This window comes from Salmo salar, chromosome ssa15 (genome assembly GCF_905237065.1).
Source record: "Salmo salar chromosome ssa15, Ssal_v3.1, whole genome shotgun sequence".
Lineage (NCBI taxonomy): Eukaryota > Metazoa > Chordata > Actinopteri > Salmoniformes > Salmonidae > Salmo > Salmo salar.
Window position 1 is genome coordinate 70,979,039 of NC_059456.1, and position 15,895 is coordinate 70,994,933.

At 40.2% G+C, this 15,895-nt stretch overlaps 1 protein-coding gene across 1 annotated transcript; it reads right to left on the reverse strand.

Annotated features, from left to right (window-relative positions):
- Positions 1–3,300: 3,300 nt before the first annotated feature.
- Positions 3,301–4,802, reverse strand: her3 (hairy-related 3). The gene is made up of 4 exons (XM_014146358.2): positions 4,487–4,802; positions 4,252–4,347; positions 4,091–4,172; positions 3,301–3,912 (listed from the first exon to the last, which is right to left on the reverse strand). Exons 1-4 carry the CDS (start codon positions 4,658–4,660, stop codon positions 3,398–3,400), a joined length of 867 nt encoding a protein of 288 aa, XP_014001833.2. The 5' UTR covers positions 4,661–4,802; the 3' UTR covers positions 3,301–3,397.
- Between the last annotated feature and the right edge of the window lie 11,093 nt (positions 4,803–15,895).

Consider the following 15,895-nt stretch of genomic DNA (forward strand, 5'->3'; position numbering starts at 1 on the left):
GAATGCCCACACCTTGTTCACAAGTTACCCGCAGCCAGTGAGCCTCGACACGGGTCTTTATCCAGCTCTAAGGGAAATTCCACGGTATTGTGGAGGTCTCATGGTTAATACACCCAATTTCAACGATTATACATACGCCTAATTATGATACATTTTCGTTGGTGGAATGGGGGTAGTCGAGTATTTAACCCATGTTAGTCCTATCACTTAACGCTAGAATAATTTTATAAATTAATGATATATAAGCCTACCCATTGATTCTTGAAGAATGTAACCTATAAATGAGTTTAGTTCAACTGTCGTACCCCACCACAACCCAATAATAAACTTGTTTTACTCCAATGTTTGTAAACAACTTAAACGTAAACGGACACTGTATAGCCTCAAATCATGGTTCAAATGTGACATTGTATATCATGGATGGTCAGTCCTTGCAGCCATAGCTCTGACTATGAATTTAAGAGTGGTTACATTTCTTCACCCCATTCCTTAGCTTTTTAGCGAAACAGGGGCGGGGACTATGCTTTGTTATTGTTTCAATAAAGGATTCTATCATTAAAATAGATAGGATTTTATCCAGTTTCTCTCAAATTAGATGATTTGAGGCTATTTTGCACTCTACGTTTTAGTGTAGTCTTATAAAAAAAATTGGCCAAGAGAATATCGAATATGCCTCACCTTGGTCTTAGACTAAATGTTCCACCTGAAAAAACATCTCTCTAGTCCACCACAGGGTGTTGAAAGGCTCGGTGGACACGGGGCATGGCTCTTTGCATCGCTGTATATAGGCCAGGCCTACACGTCTGCCTCTTATGGGCGCTTGACTGGGCACAGTCTAATGCAAATACGTTTTATTTTCCTTTCTCTGTGTTTCAGCTCTGATGCACCACTATTATGGTGCAAACCAAACTAGCTTATTTAAACAACGCTGAGACGAGTTCATAGAAATTCTTAAAAGTTTCAGTGCATTCAGGGTGCACATCACGTGGCTTGGCTTTTCTTCAGTAAAACAAACTCAAGGGCTTTGGTAGGTTCTTTAGCCTATACATCTCCATGTATTCGCTTCACTAAAAGCGCAACAGCGGGACTGTTGGGCCCATATGGTTGCAGTGGGTCTGCCTATATTGAAAACGGCTTGCTCTAAATAGGCTACCCTGATCACAATCGTCTAAAACCCAACTCTAAGTTTATATATAAACGAACATTTAGTACAAAATGTAGGCTATAATTATGACGACCAAAAACGTGAATCCATGGTGTAGGCCTGCTAAGAAAAGGCATAGAGATATAGGCTATTAATGTGACCCACACAGTCTACAAATATCGTGTGGGTCAGATTTTGCACACGAGCAACTTGAACCAGGCATAGCCTTTTTTGTCTTCTTTTTCTCTCACATTGCTAAAAGGCGCCCTTTTCTTCGGGAACCCATGCCTAGTCAACGTCCCCAGCATGCAGCAGGCCGTCAGTACCATCTGAAAGAGCGATGGGCGTTTCAGTGATTCTCCTCGCTGCAAGGTGCCATCCTCTCCAACCTTAGTCGACATGAAAAGAGAGCCATTTTATGATACTGATGCCAGACCTCCAGCCCACTATAGCAGCGGAAACGCTGTTTTCCATCCAGAAGAAACCAACTTATTTTAGGGGTCAGTTTGGGCCGGGTATATCGATACATCTTTATGCGTAGCCTGTTATCTTTAGGATATATAGGCCTACCCAAACTGACTAAATGAAAGTGAAATTAAACGACTATTCTTATATGTATGAGCTTCCAAAACCAACGTCTGGTCCACAATGAATCCCAAACCTCCACAGTGAATGTGGATTCACAAGCGTTTAAGATAACATAGGGCCTATGAGACGAGAAAGCAGATAACGTGCATATAAATAATTAGGAGCAGAAAATTGCTGTGCTGTTCAACAAGAATCTAATTTGCGCGCTGCTGTTTCGGTAGTTATGCGTAAAACTGGAGAACAATGAGATGAATGGCGCGTCATGGGATGCGCCCTAGGCGGTTGACAACCCCCCAGATTTGTTTCCTCGCTGGTTACTTAGGCCAATGTCTTAACATTGCCAATGTAGGAAAGGGACTAATATAGGCTATAGCTTCATTGACAATGTTAATACATAGCAGCTTGAGCTTTATCATGGATGTGTCACTACAGGGAACATGGGGGTACCCCTGGGAACCAAATGCCAAGGTTACCGTCACCCGATGCCAATCGTTTCAGCAACAGGTGACAGCCATGTTTGTATCTTTACCTGCAGTCGAAATAAAGAAGAAGAAAAAACAACAATAGAATATAAAAGGGTCAATTTATAGATATTAAAATAAATGTAATCCCCTGGCCAGTCCCAATGTTGCTTTTTCGAACGAAGAAGCTGGTGAGGTCCGCCACCATTTGAATGCATGTTCTAAACCTGCATCAAGCACCTGGTGGCACAGCTCCCTGTGCAACTTCATACACGAATTTATTGATATGCTTTTGGACTTTGGTACAGGATGACACACCCCTGTTTAATAATAGGCTAAATTAATTTAAATAAATGTGCGACCTATAACTTCCCCCCACCAGCCACTTATATCTGAGCTTACTAACTAGGCCTACTGCAGATTCGAAACAATTTTCATTACAGATGTAAGATGTTAATGTGAGACAGTTTTGTTTGCTACAGCAGGAAAATAATCCTGCAGAAAATGTGGAAAATCAAGTCTGAAATGTCAAAGTGGAAATTACTAACTTCAGAAGCCTTTTTAAATCTCAAATACACTACAAGTTTAAAATGTCCTGCATTGCAGCAACGTTCTCTTGCAACAGGATGATCAAATTAGGATTCTACATCTGTATAAAACACTATTTTAACCATGTCAGTGACAAGGATGAATAAATCACTCCATGTGAGCAACCATCGAGAGGTTAGAAGAATGACTCCAAGTTCAAAAAGGGGGAGCGGTTTTTGGAATTTTGCAATGCATTTGTATTAACATTTGCATTGGTGTTATCTATTCTAGTCTATTCAGCAGCCCAATGAAGCCAGCTAAGGTCATGGCTGCTTCAGAGACTGAAGCTAAATATTTAGATGATGAGGAATGGCCTATTTGGCTTGCAAGATGAGTTTAGGTGAATAAATGCATTGTTACTATTGCATTTTATTCTGTATTGTACAAATTGGTTACTTAATTACTTATTACTTTCATAAAGAAATGTGTGTGTGAATTTCCCACCCATTCACTTTCCCAGTCCACTACCAAATAAGACAACAAAAGGCTTATTTAGTTCTTTCAGTTTTTTTATTTTATTGAAGAAAAAAAAAATAATCTGTACAATAGTAAAAACAGTATTTAAAAATACAAATCTACACCGTGCAAATACTACACAAAATCTCTATTCAACATGTTACCAAGGACGCCAAACATTGTGCATGGTAACTGCATGGCTGTATTGACCATTTGAGAGACACTTGTTTCTGTAGCTTGAGCTAAGACTGTTATTTAGTGGAATCTTATTTGTGGATACGATGACTTGACTGGTCCCTGCGGAGAGTTTAGTAGGTTTGGATTCGGACACGCGCACTGTGGCGCTGTAAGGTTTGAGCGCCCTGATGCACCGGGCGAGGGGCACAGTGGTCGGTGCCTTGCTCCCTTCGTGCCCTACTGTCGAAGGAAGACGTCTTTGCATCGGGCAGCACACAACAGTTTCGGGCAGCAAATGTTTTGCTACCGTGTCGCTGTCCGCGGTGCTGGAGTTCTGAGCCTGTCCTCCGGCGCAGTGCAGGCTGCTTGAAAGGTGCGTCAGCATGGTCAGACGACTGCTGCTCCCACTCGAGTTGTCTGTCAAGTACTGGTTCACGCCTGCTAGGCAGCTCCTGAAGCCAGCTTGGTATTCAGCATACTCGGAGTTCATGGAAAATCCTGTAAAAAATGAGAGGAACATTTTGAGTAAATATGGCACCATGCGTAAAACCCAGCCTATCGAGAATTTCACTTGACAGTAGATCGAATAATTGCTGGTAGAAGCTAATAGTGATAGGCCAGCCTATCTAGGCAAGGCCTAGAACGAGATAACAAATAGTTCTGATGGATAACGCACCACTCTGGATCTTCTGAAGATTTCTCAGATGTTTTACAGTTAGTTCCAAGATGTCCGCTTTCTCGAGTTTGCGTTTTCGAATCTGAAAAGGAGCAAACATTTAGCCACTAAGCACGATTGGTTTGTATCAATTGACCTAATAGATTCGAAGTATTACTTACATTGCTGGTGTAATAATTCTCCAGCAGAGATTTTAACTGATCCAAACATTTATTTATGCGCGCTCGTCTTTTCTTCTCCATCAATGGTTTGGATACCTTACAAAAAAAAAGAGAAATAAAGCATTAACAAACAATACATCAGTTACTTTACAATCTTCGTTGTTGACATTCATTTGTTTGAAAGCTATTATTATTTGCCAATTAAGCATGCATGTAGGTAACATAGGTTACACACCTTTTTCCCATTTATGATTTTGTTCTTGATTACACAATCGGATGTCGACACCATTCTGAAGGTAGTTTCTGGTTTGCTAACAGATGTTGTTGACCTACTGCCTGAACTCTTCCTGGCGCACGAGTGAAGGAATTCTGCCTCCGGAGCCGATTTATAGCGTCCCCCACTTAACATCTCAATGCAACAAATGCCCCGTGGGTCGCGCGCGCCGAGATGAGCGCTGCTTTGACAGCCCCCAACAACCAATCAGCCAAGAGCTCTCAACGAATAATCTATTGAACGCGTATCATCTTGGACCTCTAACAGCGTAAATATACTCGAATATTGCTGTCTAAATCTTAATATATTATTATAACGTTATGCTATTAAATGGAAAGAAGCACAGTCATTACGAAAATTACACTGTCTCCAAAAAACAACTAGCCTATATTATCTATAGGCTTTAACTATATCAACACGTTTAATGAATTAATAAATAAAGGTATATTATAGCCTTCCATATATGGAACATAGATTTTTTTTTTTTGTTTTTTTACATTTTAGGGCAAGTAGGCTTATAACTCACTCAATGCTGCCTTATTATTTTAGCTATTTTCATAGCCTTCAATTAGTGTTTGGTAAGCTAATGTCAATGTTCTGTCAACTAAATTATAAAAAACGACTACATGTTCATTGAAATTTGATGCAATTTCCATAGGCTAAATGTAAACCTATACCGACACGCCTATAGACATATCAGTAGGCTTCAACATTCAACGTGTGAGGTGAGATTTTACAGAAAAGCGTAGAAAATCACCTCATAATGTGTTGATGTTAATTGTGTTTTGCTCGGTTTGGGGACTCGTACCAGGTCTTGCTATTGATTCTTTTATATCGGAGTTTCACGCCAATGAGGTTAAAGGCAGCACCGTGGAAATTCTCTCCATGTCTCCACAACATTTCGATTTTCTGGTGATACAAGAATCTGAGACACCTGTTGCAAAAACCTATGGTCACACACTAAATCGTCTTGCGACCATAAAGCATATCTAGGCCTATCTCAACGATATCCACCCTTACATTATAAAGAAGTGAATATGTGAATATGTGTTCCCCATGTTTTTGTTTTCTTCAGAAATAATGCATTGCCACTTTTGTCTTCGCAGGCACCGAGGAGAATCGGTGGGCCGCCCCCTGTCTTGAGGCCCTTGCCTCCGGATTCTTCACACAGCGCCCTCAAAAGGCACAACCCTTGGGAAAGTCATGCCAGCTGAACCGCCTGAACTAGCCCACCTGCACTGCTTTGCGCATCACAGACATTGACAATATACGGAGACCTTCTGGAGAATCGGGGACTTTTCCTTGAAGTACAGCCAACCCTGAAGAAATATACATTATAGCCACAACATTAGACAATTTCTATCTTCAGCTTTTTTCTTCTTCTAAAAATCTAAAGGTTTTAAATTCTTGTGACGTTAAATAAAGTGGCAGCGGAAGTATCGTGCAAGTAGGCCATATATTATGCAACCTATAATTGTGGTGTAAATTATTGATAACAGCCGAAGTGAAAAATGTAATGTGAAACGGGACCATGCCATTTGCTGGACACGCGACATGCTCAATGGAGATTCTATAGACTACTTTCAAAGTTGCTTAAGTCCTCTCAAGTTTGATTCCAGACACAATGGATGTGTTCAGATGACAATAAGCGCGCGGGAACAAACGGCGGGGAACGGGAGAGGGTTTCGGCATTAACATCTCAGTGTATTCAGTTCAGGGACAAGGCGCCCCTGAAAAGAAGGCAGTATATATGCCTACTGAGAGGCCATGGATCTTTTCTTCTGTCCGTTTTGTGTCCACAAAAAGTGGGCCGTATCAAAGATTCCTCTCACTTTCAACCACAAAACCACATTGTCCCGTAAGTCTTTGAAAGGGAGTTGTTAAAGAGAGTTGCGAAAGGCAGTGGTTTAAAGATAGGCCTTGCTAGGCCTGTGTCGGAATATTTCCTAGGCAGTTTTTTCAGGAAAAGTATGTTTTATTAGAACAGTAGCCTAATAGCGTAATAAGGCCTACGCATAGGCCTATATACTTTCCACGGGTGGTATAATTTTCATAAACTTACTCAAAAAAAGTTTTTAAGTAATCTTAATTGTAGTGTTAAAAATACATGCAATGTAGCCCGCAGTTGGCCTGTATAATAGCCTGCATAATGGGTAGGCTACACATGGACAATGCACAAATATTAATGAGCCTCGCAGACTAATTTGTATGTTTAATTACTCCAATCGGACATGCAATAAGCCGACAATAACGGCTGGAAAACAATAACCTATAAGCCTATGTTGTATTAATCATTGAACTCAAATTATTAATCCTCGATATTTTCTGTTTTGAGTCAAGGTGATTACATATCATGGTCAAAATAAAAAATATAGCCTATATTTATAAAGCTATGCCTATGTCTACAAATTGTACCTTAAAGGCCATATACAGTGCATTCAGAAAGTATTCAGACCCCTTGACTTTTTCCTAATTTTGTTACGCCACAGCCTTATTCCAAAATTGATTAAATGATTGTTTCCCTCAATCTACACACAATACCCCATAATGACAAAGTGAAAACAGTTTTTTAGAAATTGTAACAAATGTTAAAAAAAAATTACAACAGAAATAGCTTATTTACATAAGTATTGAGACCCTTTGCTATGAGACTCGAAATTGAGCACAGGTGCATCCTGTTTACATTAATCATCCTTGAGATGTTTTTCAACTTGATTGGAGTCCACCTGTGGTAAATTCAATTGATTGGACATTATTTGGAAAGGCACACACATGTCTATATAAGGTCCCACAGTTGACAGTACATGTCAGAGCAAAAACCAAGCCATGAGGTCGAAGGAATTGTCCGTAGAGCTCCGAAACAGGATTGCATCGAGGCACAGATCTGGGAAGGATGTCAAAACATTTCTGCAGCATTGAAGGTCTCCAAGAACACAGTGGACTCCATCATTCTCAAATGGAAGAAGTTTGGAACCACCAAGACTCTTCCTAGAGCTGGCCACCCGGCCAAACTGAGCAGTCGGGGAGAAGGGCCTTGGTAAGCGAGGTGACCAAGAACCCGATGGTCACTCTGACAGAGCTCCAGAGTTTCTCTGTGGAGATGGGAGAACCTTCCAGAAGGACAACCACTAATCAGGCTTTTATGGTACAGTGGCCAAACAGAAGACACTCCTCAGTAAAAGGCTCATGACAGCCCACTTGGAGTTTGCCAAAAGGCACCAAAATGACTCTAAGGCCATGGAAAACAAAGATTCCCTTGTCTGATAAACCCAAGATTGAACTCTTTGGCGTGAATGCCAAGCGTCACATCTGGAGGAAACCTGGCTCCATCCCCACGGTGAAGCATGGTGGTGGCAGCATCATGTTGTGGGGATGTTGTTCAGTGGAAGGGACTGGGAGACTAGTCAGGATCAAGGGAAAGATGAACAGAGAAAAGTACAGAGAGATCCTGCTCCACAGCACTCAGGACCTCAGACTGGAGCAAAGGTTCACCTTCCAACAGTACAACGACCCTAAGCACACAGCCAAGACAACGCAGGAGTGGCTTCTGGACAAGTCTCTGAATGTCCTTGAGTGGCCCAGCCAGAGTCCGGATTTGAACCCGATAGAACATCTTTGGAGAGACCTGAAAATAGCTGTGCAGCAATAGATCTTGAGAGGATCTGCAGAGAACAATGGGAGAAACTCCCCAAATACAGGTGTGCCAAACTTGTAGCATCATACCCAAGAAGACAAGAGGCTGTAATCGCTGCTAAAGGTGCATCTACAAAGTACTGAATAAAGGGTCTGAATACTTAAGTAAATGCGGTATTTCAGTTTTTCTATTTTTTATACATTTGCAAAAATGTCTAAAAACCTGTTGTTGCTTTGTCATAATAGGGTACTGTGTGTAGATTGATGAGAAGAAAACAACTATTTAATCTATTTCAGAATGAGGCTGTAACATAACAAAATGTGGAAAAAGTCAAGGGGTCTGAATACTTTCCGAATGTACTGTATGCTGTTCAAATTGCGTAAAATGTACCGAAAAATTGGTGCCGCAATTTCGATGCTATGTTTTCAAGTGATAATGCAACGTTTAATCAGTATGAAATCTGACCGCTCTGCTTTGGTGTATGAAGGCTGGTTCTCCTCCTTTGTTCTGGTCTCTGCATTATGTCGTCGCTTTCACGCTCTAAGTTAACATGCACCGTGTAAAACCTGATTTCAGCATGGCAAGTTGGCAACATGGCAAACTTTGTTCTTTTTTGTTGTTGTTGCAAGCGCACACTGGAATGATTTCACGTTAATTACGCGGTGTGTTATATCAGTTATCACTGGTTATAGGCGAGTTCAGAATATGGAGGCTACTCACAATATTGAATACAAATATTTATAGAATTAATATAATGTTAAACGAATTGAATGAGTTACAATTCACAAAAGTTCGAGATTTTTCCCCCCTGCATGGGCTTTAAAAATGTCTTTAACTGGGTTATACCGTCACTCCCTTTCTTGCAGCTCTCAAAATAATTGGTTACCTCTCCATGATAATAGCTCAACAAACGACTTGTGTCCAAAATGGCCATGATAATGACGTACCATTAAATAACAAGTTAAGTGTATGTTTATAAAAGGACCTCAGACTTTTTCCCTCCACTTTCACTTTTCTCCCTCGAGTAACTCATTAACCACGACAGTCTATTGTCATGTATGCCTGCCAGGGGGACCTGACAAAGAGTGCTGTAATAATTGGAGTATTCGAGAACTTGTTAACAACAATTAGTGAAGCAATTATACAATTACCTGCAATAAACTGTTTTTCTCCAGAGGAAAACTCGCCCCATTAGCAAGAGAATGGCTATACATTACACAGCAAAGTTCAGGTAAATTGAAAAGAGGACTTTTGGCAAAGTAGACATGTATAGTGTGAATTGCCACATGCATATTCCAGAATTGTATTAGGCTCAGCCATTGGATCGTATACATGTTAGCTTTTAAAATGCTTCACAATGCATCTAATAACCTCCACTCTTAAAAGAAAAGTTAGATATAGACCCAAAAAGGGTCATATCGCTTGCTTCATATTGGCACCCCTAAAAGTTCAATATAGAACCCTAATGAACCCCCTTTAAAAAAAAACATATGGGTTCTATTTAGAATATTTAGGGCTGCCATATATGAAGCAAGCTATATAACCATTTTAGAACCATTTTTTTCCTGAGTGTCGCCTACAATAAATTGTCCAAATATAGGCGTAATATTTGGAACTGAAAGTTGCCAAAATGAAGTTGCCAAACATAAAGCTTTTGGGCAAGAAAAAAAACGATAGACTTATTTAAAGATGTGAAGGCAATTTCACACATAGAAACTGCAACGGGTCTCTGAGAGCGAAGCAAATCGAGGAACCGCCTCTTAACTATTCAGGGATCTGACGCAAACTGGAGGATGCAAAACCTTTATGGGCCTACACTTGGGGAGTTCGAAACGAAATCATTCAGGTGCTGACGCTGGTGCACTGTTAATATCGAATAATCTACATCCTTCGAAATTGCGGAAGGGGGATAAATAAAAGCCACGCGACGGGCCTGTTGGCGAAGCTCTGATCAAACATCAAATATCATGAATTTCTATAGACTGGTCTCCAGGTTATTTAAGGCTCTTTACTTTGGTTAAGACTCACAATAGGTTGTGTTTGGCTATTTGCACCGGGGTTACCGTCTGAATAGAACAGAGGTCTACATTAACATCGCTTAGGGTTTTCTCAAGGGCCGAAATGAACTAGTGGAAAGTAACTTTATAACTCGCAGAGGATGAACCCTTTGTCAAGCGCTCCACTGAAAGACACAAGCGCCTAACAAAAGAGAGACGTCATTGTTAAACACTATGGCTCATGGGTATTGATGCGCCTTGAATTGCTAAACATCTGCCATTTACTTTGCAACCACTTCAACCGATTTGAATACGAATAAAGTGTCTGTGCTTCTTAGTAGTCTGCACTATCTTTGCCCGTGCGTAAAACAACAGAGTTGCCAAGCGTATGAGCGGATTAGAAATCGAAACTTTTGAGCTAGGCCTAAACATATGGCTCCCCTATGGCATCGAAAAAGAACTAACTGCTAAAAAATGTTTTATTGGAAACTGACTGAGAGAAGAAGGATATGATCCACCAGTCAAACAATAGGAATCCTTGATATCAGGCCTGATTGTCAAAACGTTCTTCGTTTCTTATTTATCTGCTCACAAAAAGGGACACTAAACGTTACTTGCGCTATTAGTTAAGCCTGCATGAGACTATTCAATGAATATGAATCCAGTTTCACTCTTTCTTTTTAAACCTGAAATTATAACTTTCTTTCTGTAAAAAATATAATAATTGTGCGTAATTACGCAGTTGGTCCATCAATACGCCTGCGTTTAATGACCAAAATAGAGAGATAGAGAGAGCGAGAAAGGATCACTAGCAACAAACATGTATGGATATTAGGCCTAGTCGATCTTAAATTCTAAGAATTTTGTAGCCTACTCACTTTGTTAATAATCAAACCAAATTGCGCTTCAATGTATTACCGACGGAGTGGATGATAGAGTTCTCGACTCAATCAAAAAGGCATAGGCTATATTCTGTAGGCTACTGCTATATTCTGTAGTTACCCATTTGTTTTCTTTTAATGACTAGTCATAGGAGAAACAAGGGGTTGTGGCATACGATGTGGCATGTAAAAAGCATAAGAAACAGACAACTCTGACAACGCATTTGCCTACTTGCGCACGACAGTTATTCCAACACAATAGACCAACTGTATAGTTATCATTTCTTACTGAAATCGAGTCCAAATACTGTAAGTCTATATAAGCATTTAAAAAATAGCCCGGCTACCCAGCTGGTGGGTGAATCAAAGAAAGACGTTCTTGTGACCCGTTTTCTGCAGCAGGTTTTCCCAGGGTTCGTCCTTTATATGGCAAAAGTGGAAAATCGGAGTGTACAACTGAAAAGCCAGGGGGCGTTCCTCCAATTTTCCTCGCTCCATATTTTGCAGGGCAGAGAAATATGCATTCTCCCTCTCACTATCAGCAAGTAACATGGTTGCTGATGCCGTTAGAAGACAGGCAAATAAACCATTGGATAGGCTATACCAGATCTAAAAGCATGACCTTTTTACATGCAATATTTTGTAATATTTGCAAAAATGTTTCCAATAGCCATTAGCCAATTAATTGAGATAATAGTTATATTTTTATTATCATCAACTTTTCCATAGAGAAAAGTCCTGCTTTTTTAACAAACGTTTATATGCTAAAATGGATATGCTCGTTTGAAATATCCAAATAATATAACTTAATCGACGTGTGTGGCGTGTATCATGCATCTACCCTAAAATTGGTATGAAATCGTCAATTTGTTGGTGTCAGCGTTCAGCTGGCTAGGCGCGCCATATGCCATGCTTAGTGGCACTATTTACCGATTCGTTCCTACTTTCACGGTCCATCCTCCTCTTCTTCTTGCCAGAGAATTGAATGACAACAACAAAATAGCAATTTACCCTCTGAAATGGTCCCATACCCCCCAAGGTATGAGTCCTTTCCGTTTCCATCAGGGGCACCCTCTGGATTTCACTTAATGGTTTCGAATTTGACAGTGTGCTCTATCAAAATCCTTGGTCATTATCCTTACTTTTTTTTGCAGGACAAAAATTTAAGAGCTAAATATGCGAGAATGTGTGTGAGTGTGTGTGCAAAAGTTTGCAAAAGGTTACAATTCAGATTAAAATATTGGCTAAAGCTTAATTCGTCTGTGAGACTTTAATTCGGTTGTAGAACATATCATCCTCTTTCTACGTTTTTGAATATTGCAAGTTCACCTACCCCAATGCCCTCATGAATATGTTGTAATGAAGGTACAAAACTGTTGTAGCATCCTTGGTATAATATACACTATATATACCAAAGTATGTGGACGCACCTTCAAATGAGTGGATTTGGCTATTTCAGCAACACCACGTTGCTGACAGGTGTATAAAATCGAGCACATAGCCATGCAATCTCCATAGACAAACATTGGCAGTAGAATGGCCTTACTGAAGAGCTCAGTGACTTTCAATGTGGCACCATCATGGGATGCCACCTTTCCAACATGTCAGTATGTCCATTTTCTGCCCTGCTAGAGCTGCCCCAGTCAACTGTAAGTGTTATTATTGTGAAGTGGAAACATCTAGGAGCAACAATGGCTCTGCCGCAAAGTGATAGGCTACACAAGCTCATAGAACAGGACCGATGAGTGCAAACGCGCTTAGCACTACTGAGTTCCAAACTGCCTCTAGGAGCAACGTGAGCACAAGAACTGTTAGTTGGGAAGCTTCATGAAATGGGTTTCCATGGCCAAGCAGTCGCACACAAGCTTAAGATCACCATGCGCAACGCTAAGTGTCAGCTGGAGTAATTTAAAGTTCGCCACACATTCTCTGGAGTGATGAATCACACTTCACCATCTGGCAGTAGGGCGGACAAATCTGGGTTTGGTGGATGCCAGGAGAACGCTACCTGCTCGAATGCATAGTGCCAACTGTAAAGTTTGGTGGAGGAGGAATAATGGTCTGGGGCTGTTTTTCATGGTTCGGACTAGGCCCCTTAGTTCCAGTGAAGAGAAATCTTAATGCTACAGCATACATTGACATTCCAGACGATTCTGTACTTCCAACTTTGTGGCAACAGTTTGGGTAAGGCCCTTTCCTGTTTCAGAATGACAATGCCCACGTGCACAAAGCGAGGTCCACACAGAAATAGTTTGTTGAGATCAGTGTGGAAGAACTTGACTGGTTTACACAAAGCCCTGACCTCAACCCCAACAAACACCTTTGGGATGAATTGGAACACCGACTGTTAGCCAGACCTAATCACTAATGCTTGTGGCTGAATGGTAGCAAGTCTCCCCAGCAATGTTCCAACATTTAGTGGAAAGCCTTCCCAAAAGAGTGGAGGCTTTTATAGCAGCAAAGGGGGGACCAACTCCATATTAATGCCTATGATTTTGGAAGGAGATGTTGGACAAGCAGGTGTCCACATACTTTTGGGAATGGAGTGTAATTGACCAATTTCAAGAATGTGCAAATAAACACAAAATTAAATACTGAGTTTTATTAAAAAAGATATTCAACTGTTATTTTACCAGGTAAGTTAACTGAGAACACATTCTCATTTACAGCAACGACCTGGGGAATAGTTACAGGGGAGAGGAGAGGGGATGAATGAGCCAATTGTAATTTTAACTTAATGCGTTAATATAAAGGAGTGATCTAAAACAATCATTCTAGAAGTTTAGCCACAAATAATTAGACTTTGTTTTACAAATCTAATGTTCATAAAAAATGTAATAAAACATGATAATGGAAAAGCAACCACCCTTTAGGGTAGTTTCATCACCTAAAAAATACACATTTTACACATGAAAGGGGCTAGGGTCAGAAAACTGCTGCCAGATGGCTTTGGGAGTGACTGGAGGACACAGAAGAGCACAGGCCCACCCATTTTATTTAGTGTCAAGGTCTACTGGCACCACCCTCTGGTAAAATAATGTATAAACTTTACACGTCAATAGTGTGATTACCGGAAGGCAAATTCTGATATTTTTCCACTAATTGATCTATTGACCAATCAGACCAGTTCTTTGGCAACAATTGGGCTGTCAATTCAGAATTGGACTGCCTGTCTAAGGCAGCTTAAGTGTAATAGGATAAAAAGCACACAAGGAGAACATAAGTAGTACATTTACTTCAAACATTTGCAGCGTAATGACAATTTGCTTTGATATGCCGAAGACTCATGACATCTGTTCTAAAATGATGCAATATGCGAGCCTACTTAATCCTTAATCCTACTTACATAAAAAAGTATTATAGGTATAAATCATACCAGCATAAATACAGTGCCTTCAGAAATTCATGCCCCTTGACTTATTCCACATTTTGTTTTATTACAGCCTGAATTCAAAATTGATTAAAATAATTTGTATTTTCACCATCAACACACAATACCACATAATGACAAAGTGAAAACATGTTTATAGAAGTTTTTGCTAATGTATTCAAAATTAAATACAGAAATATCTAATTTACATAAGAGGTCACAGCCCTGAGTCAGTACATGTTAGAATCACTTTTGGTAGCGATTACAGCTGTGAGCCTTTCTGGGTAAGTCTCTAAGAGCTTTGCACACCTGGATTGTACAATATTTGCACATTATTCTTATAAAATTCTTCAAGCTCTGTCAAGTTGGTTGTTGATTCTAGCTAGACAGCCCTTTTCAAGACTTGCCATACATTTTCAAGCCTATTTAAGTCGAAACTGTAACTAGGCCATTCAGAAACATTCAACGTCATCTTGGTAAGCAACTCCGGTGTATATTTGGCCTTGTGTTTTAGGTTATTGTCCTGCTGAAAGGTGAATTTGTCTCTCAAGTGTCTGTTGGAAAGCAGACTGAACCATGTTTCCCTCTAGGATTTCGCCTGTGCTTAGCTTTATTCTGTTTCTTTTCATGCTAAAATAACTTCCTAGTCCTTGCCGATGACAAGCATACCCATAACACGATGCAGCCACCACCATGCTTGAAAATATGAAGAGTGGTACTCAGTGATGTGTTGTGTTGGATTTGCTCCAAACATAACACTTTGTATTCAGGACATAAAGTTAATTTCTTTGCCACATTTTTTGCAGTTTTACTTTAGTGCCTTGTTGCAAACAGGATGCATGTTTTGGAATATTTTGTATTGTGTACAGGCTTCTTTCTTTTCACTTTGTCAATTAGGTTAGTATTGTGGAGAAACTACAATGTTGTTGATCCATCCTCAGTTTTCTCCTATCACAGCCATTAAACTCTGTAACTGTTTTAAAGTCACCACTGGCTTCACAGTGAAATCCCTGAGCAGTTTCCTTCCTCTCCGGCAACTGAGTCAGGAAGGACGCCTGTATCTTTGTAGTGACTGGATGTATTGATACCACATGAGGTTCGTGGCACCTTAATAGGTGGAATGTTATCAAATACATCAATCACATGGTTTCCATGTATTTAATGCCATTCCATTTACTCAGTTCCAGCCATTATTATGAGCTGTCCTTCCCTCAGCAGCCTCCATGATTGATATACCATCCAAAGTGTACAGAGATGAAGTAGTCATGCAAAAATCATGTTAAAGTCCATGCAACTTATTACGTGACTTGGGATAGGGAGGCAGTATTTTCACGTCTGGATGAAAAGCGTGCCCAAAGTAAACTGCCTGTTACTCAGGCCCAGAAGCTAGGATATGTATATAATTGGTAGATTTGGATAGAAAACACTCTATAGTTTTTAAAACTGCTAAAATAATGTCTGTGAGTATAACAGAAGTGATTTGGCTGG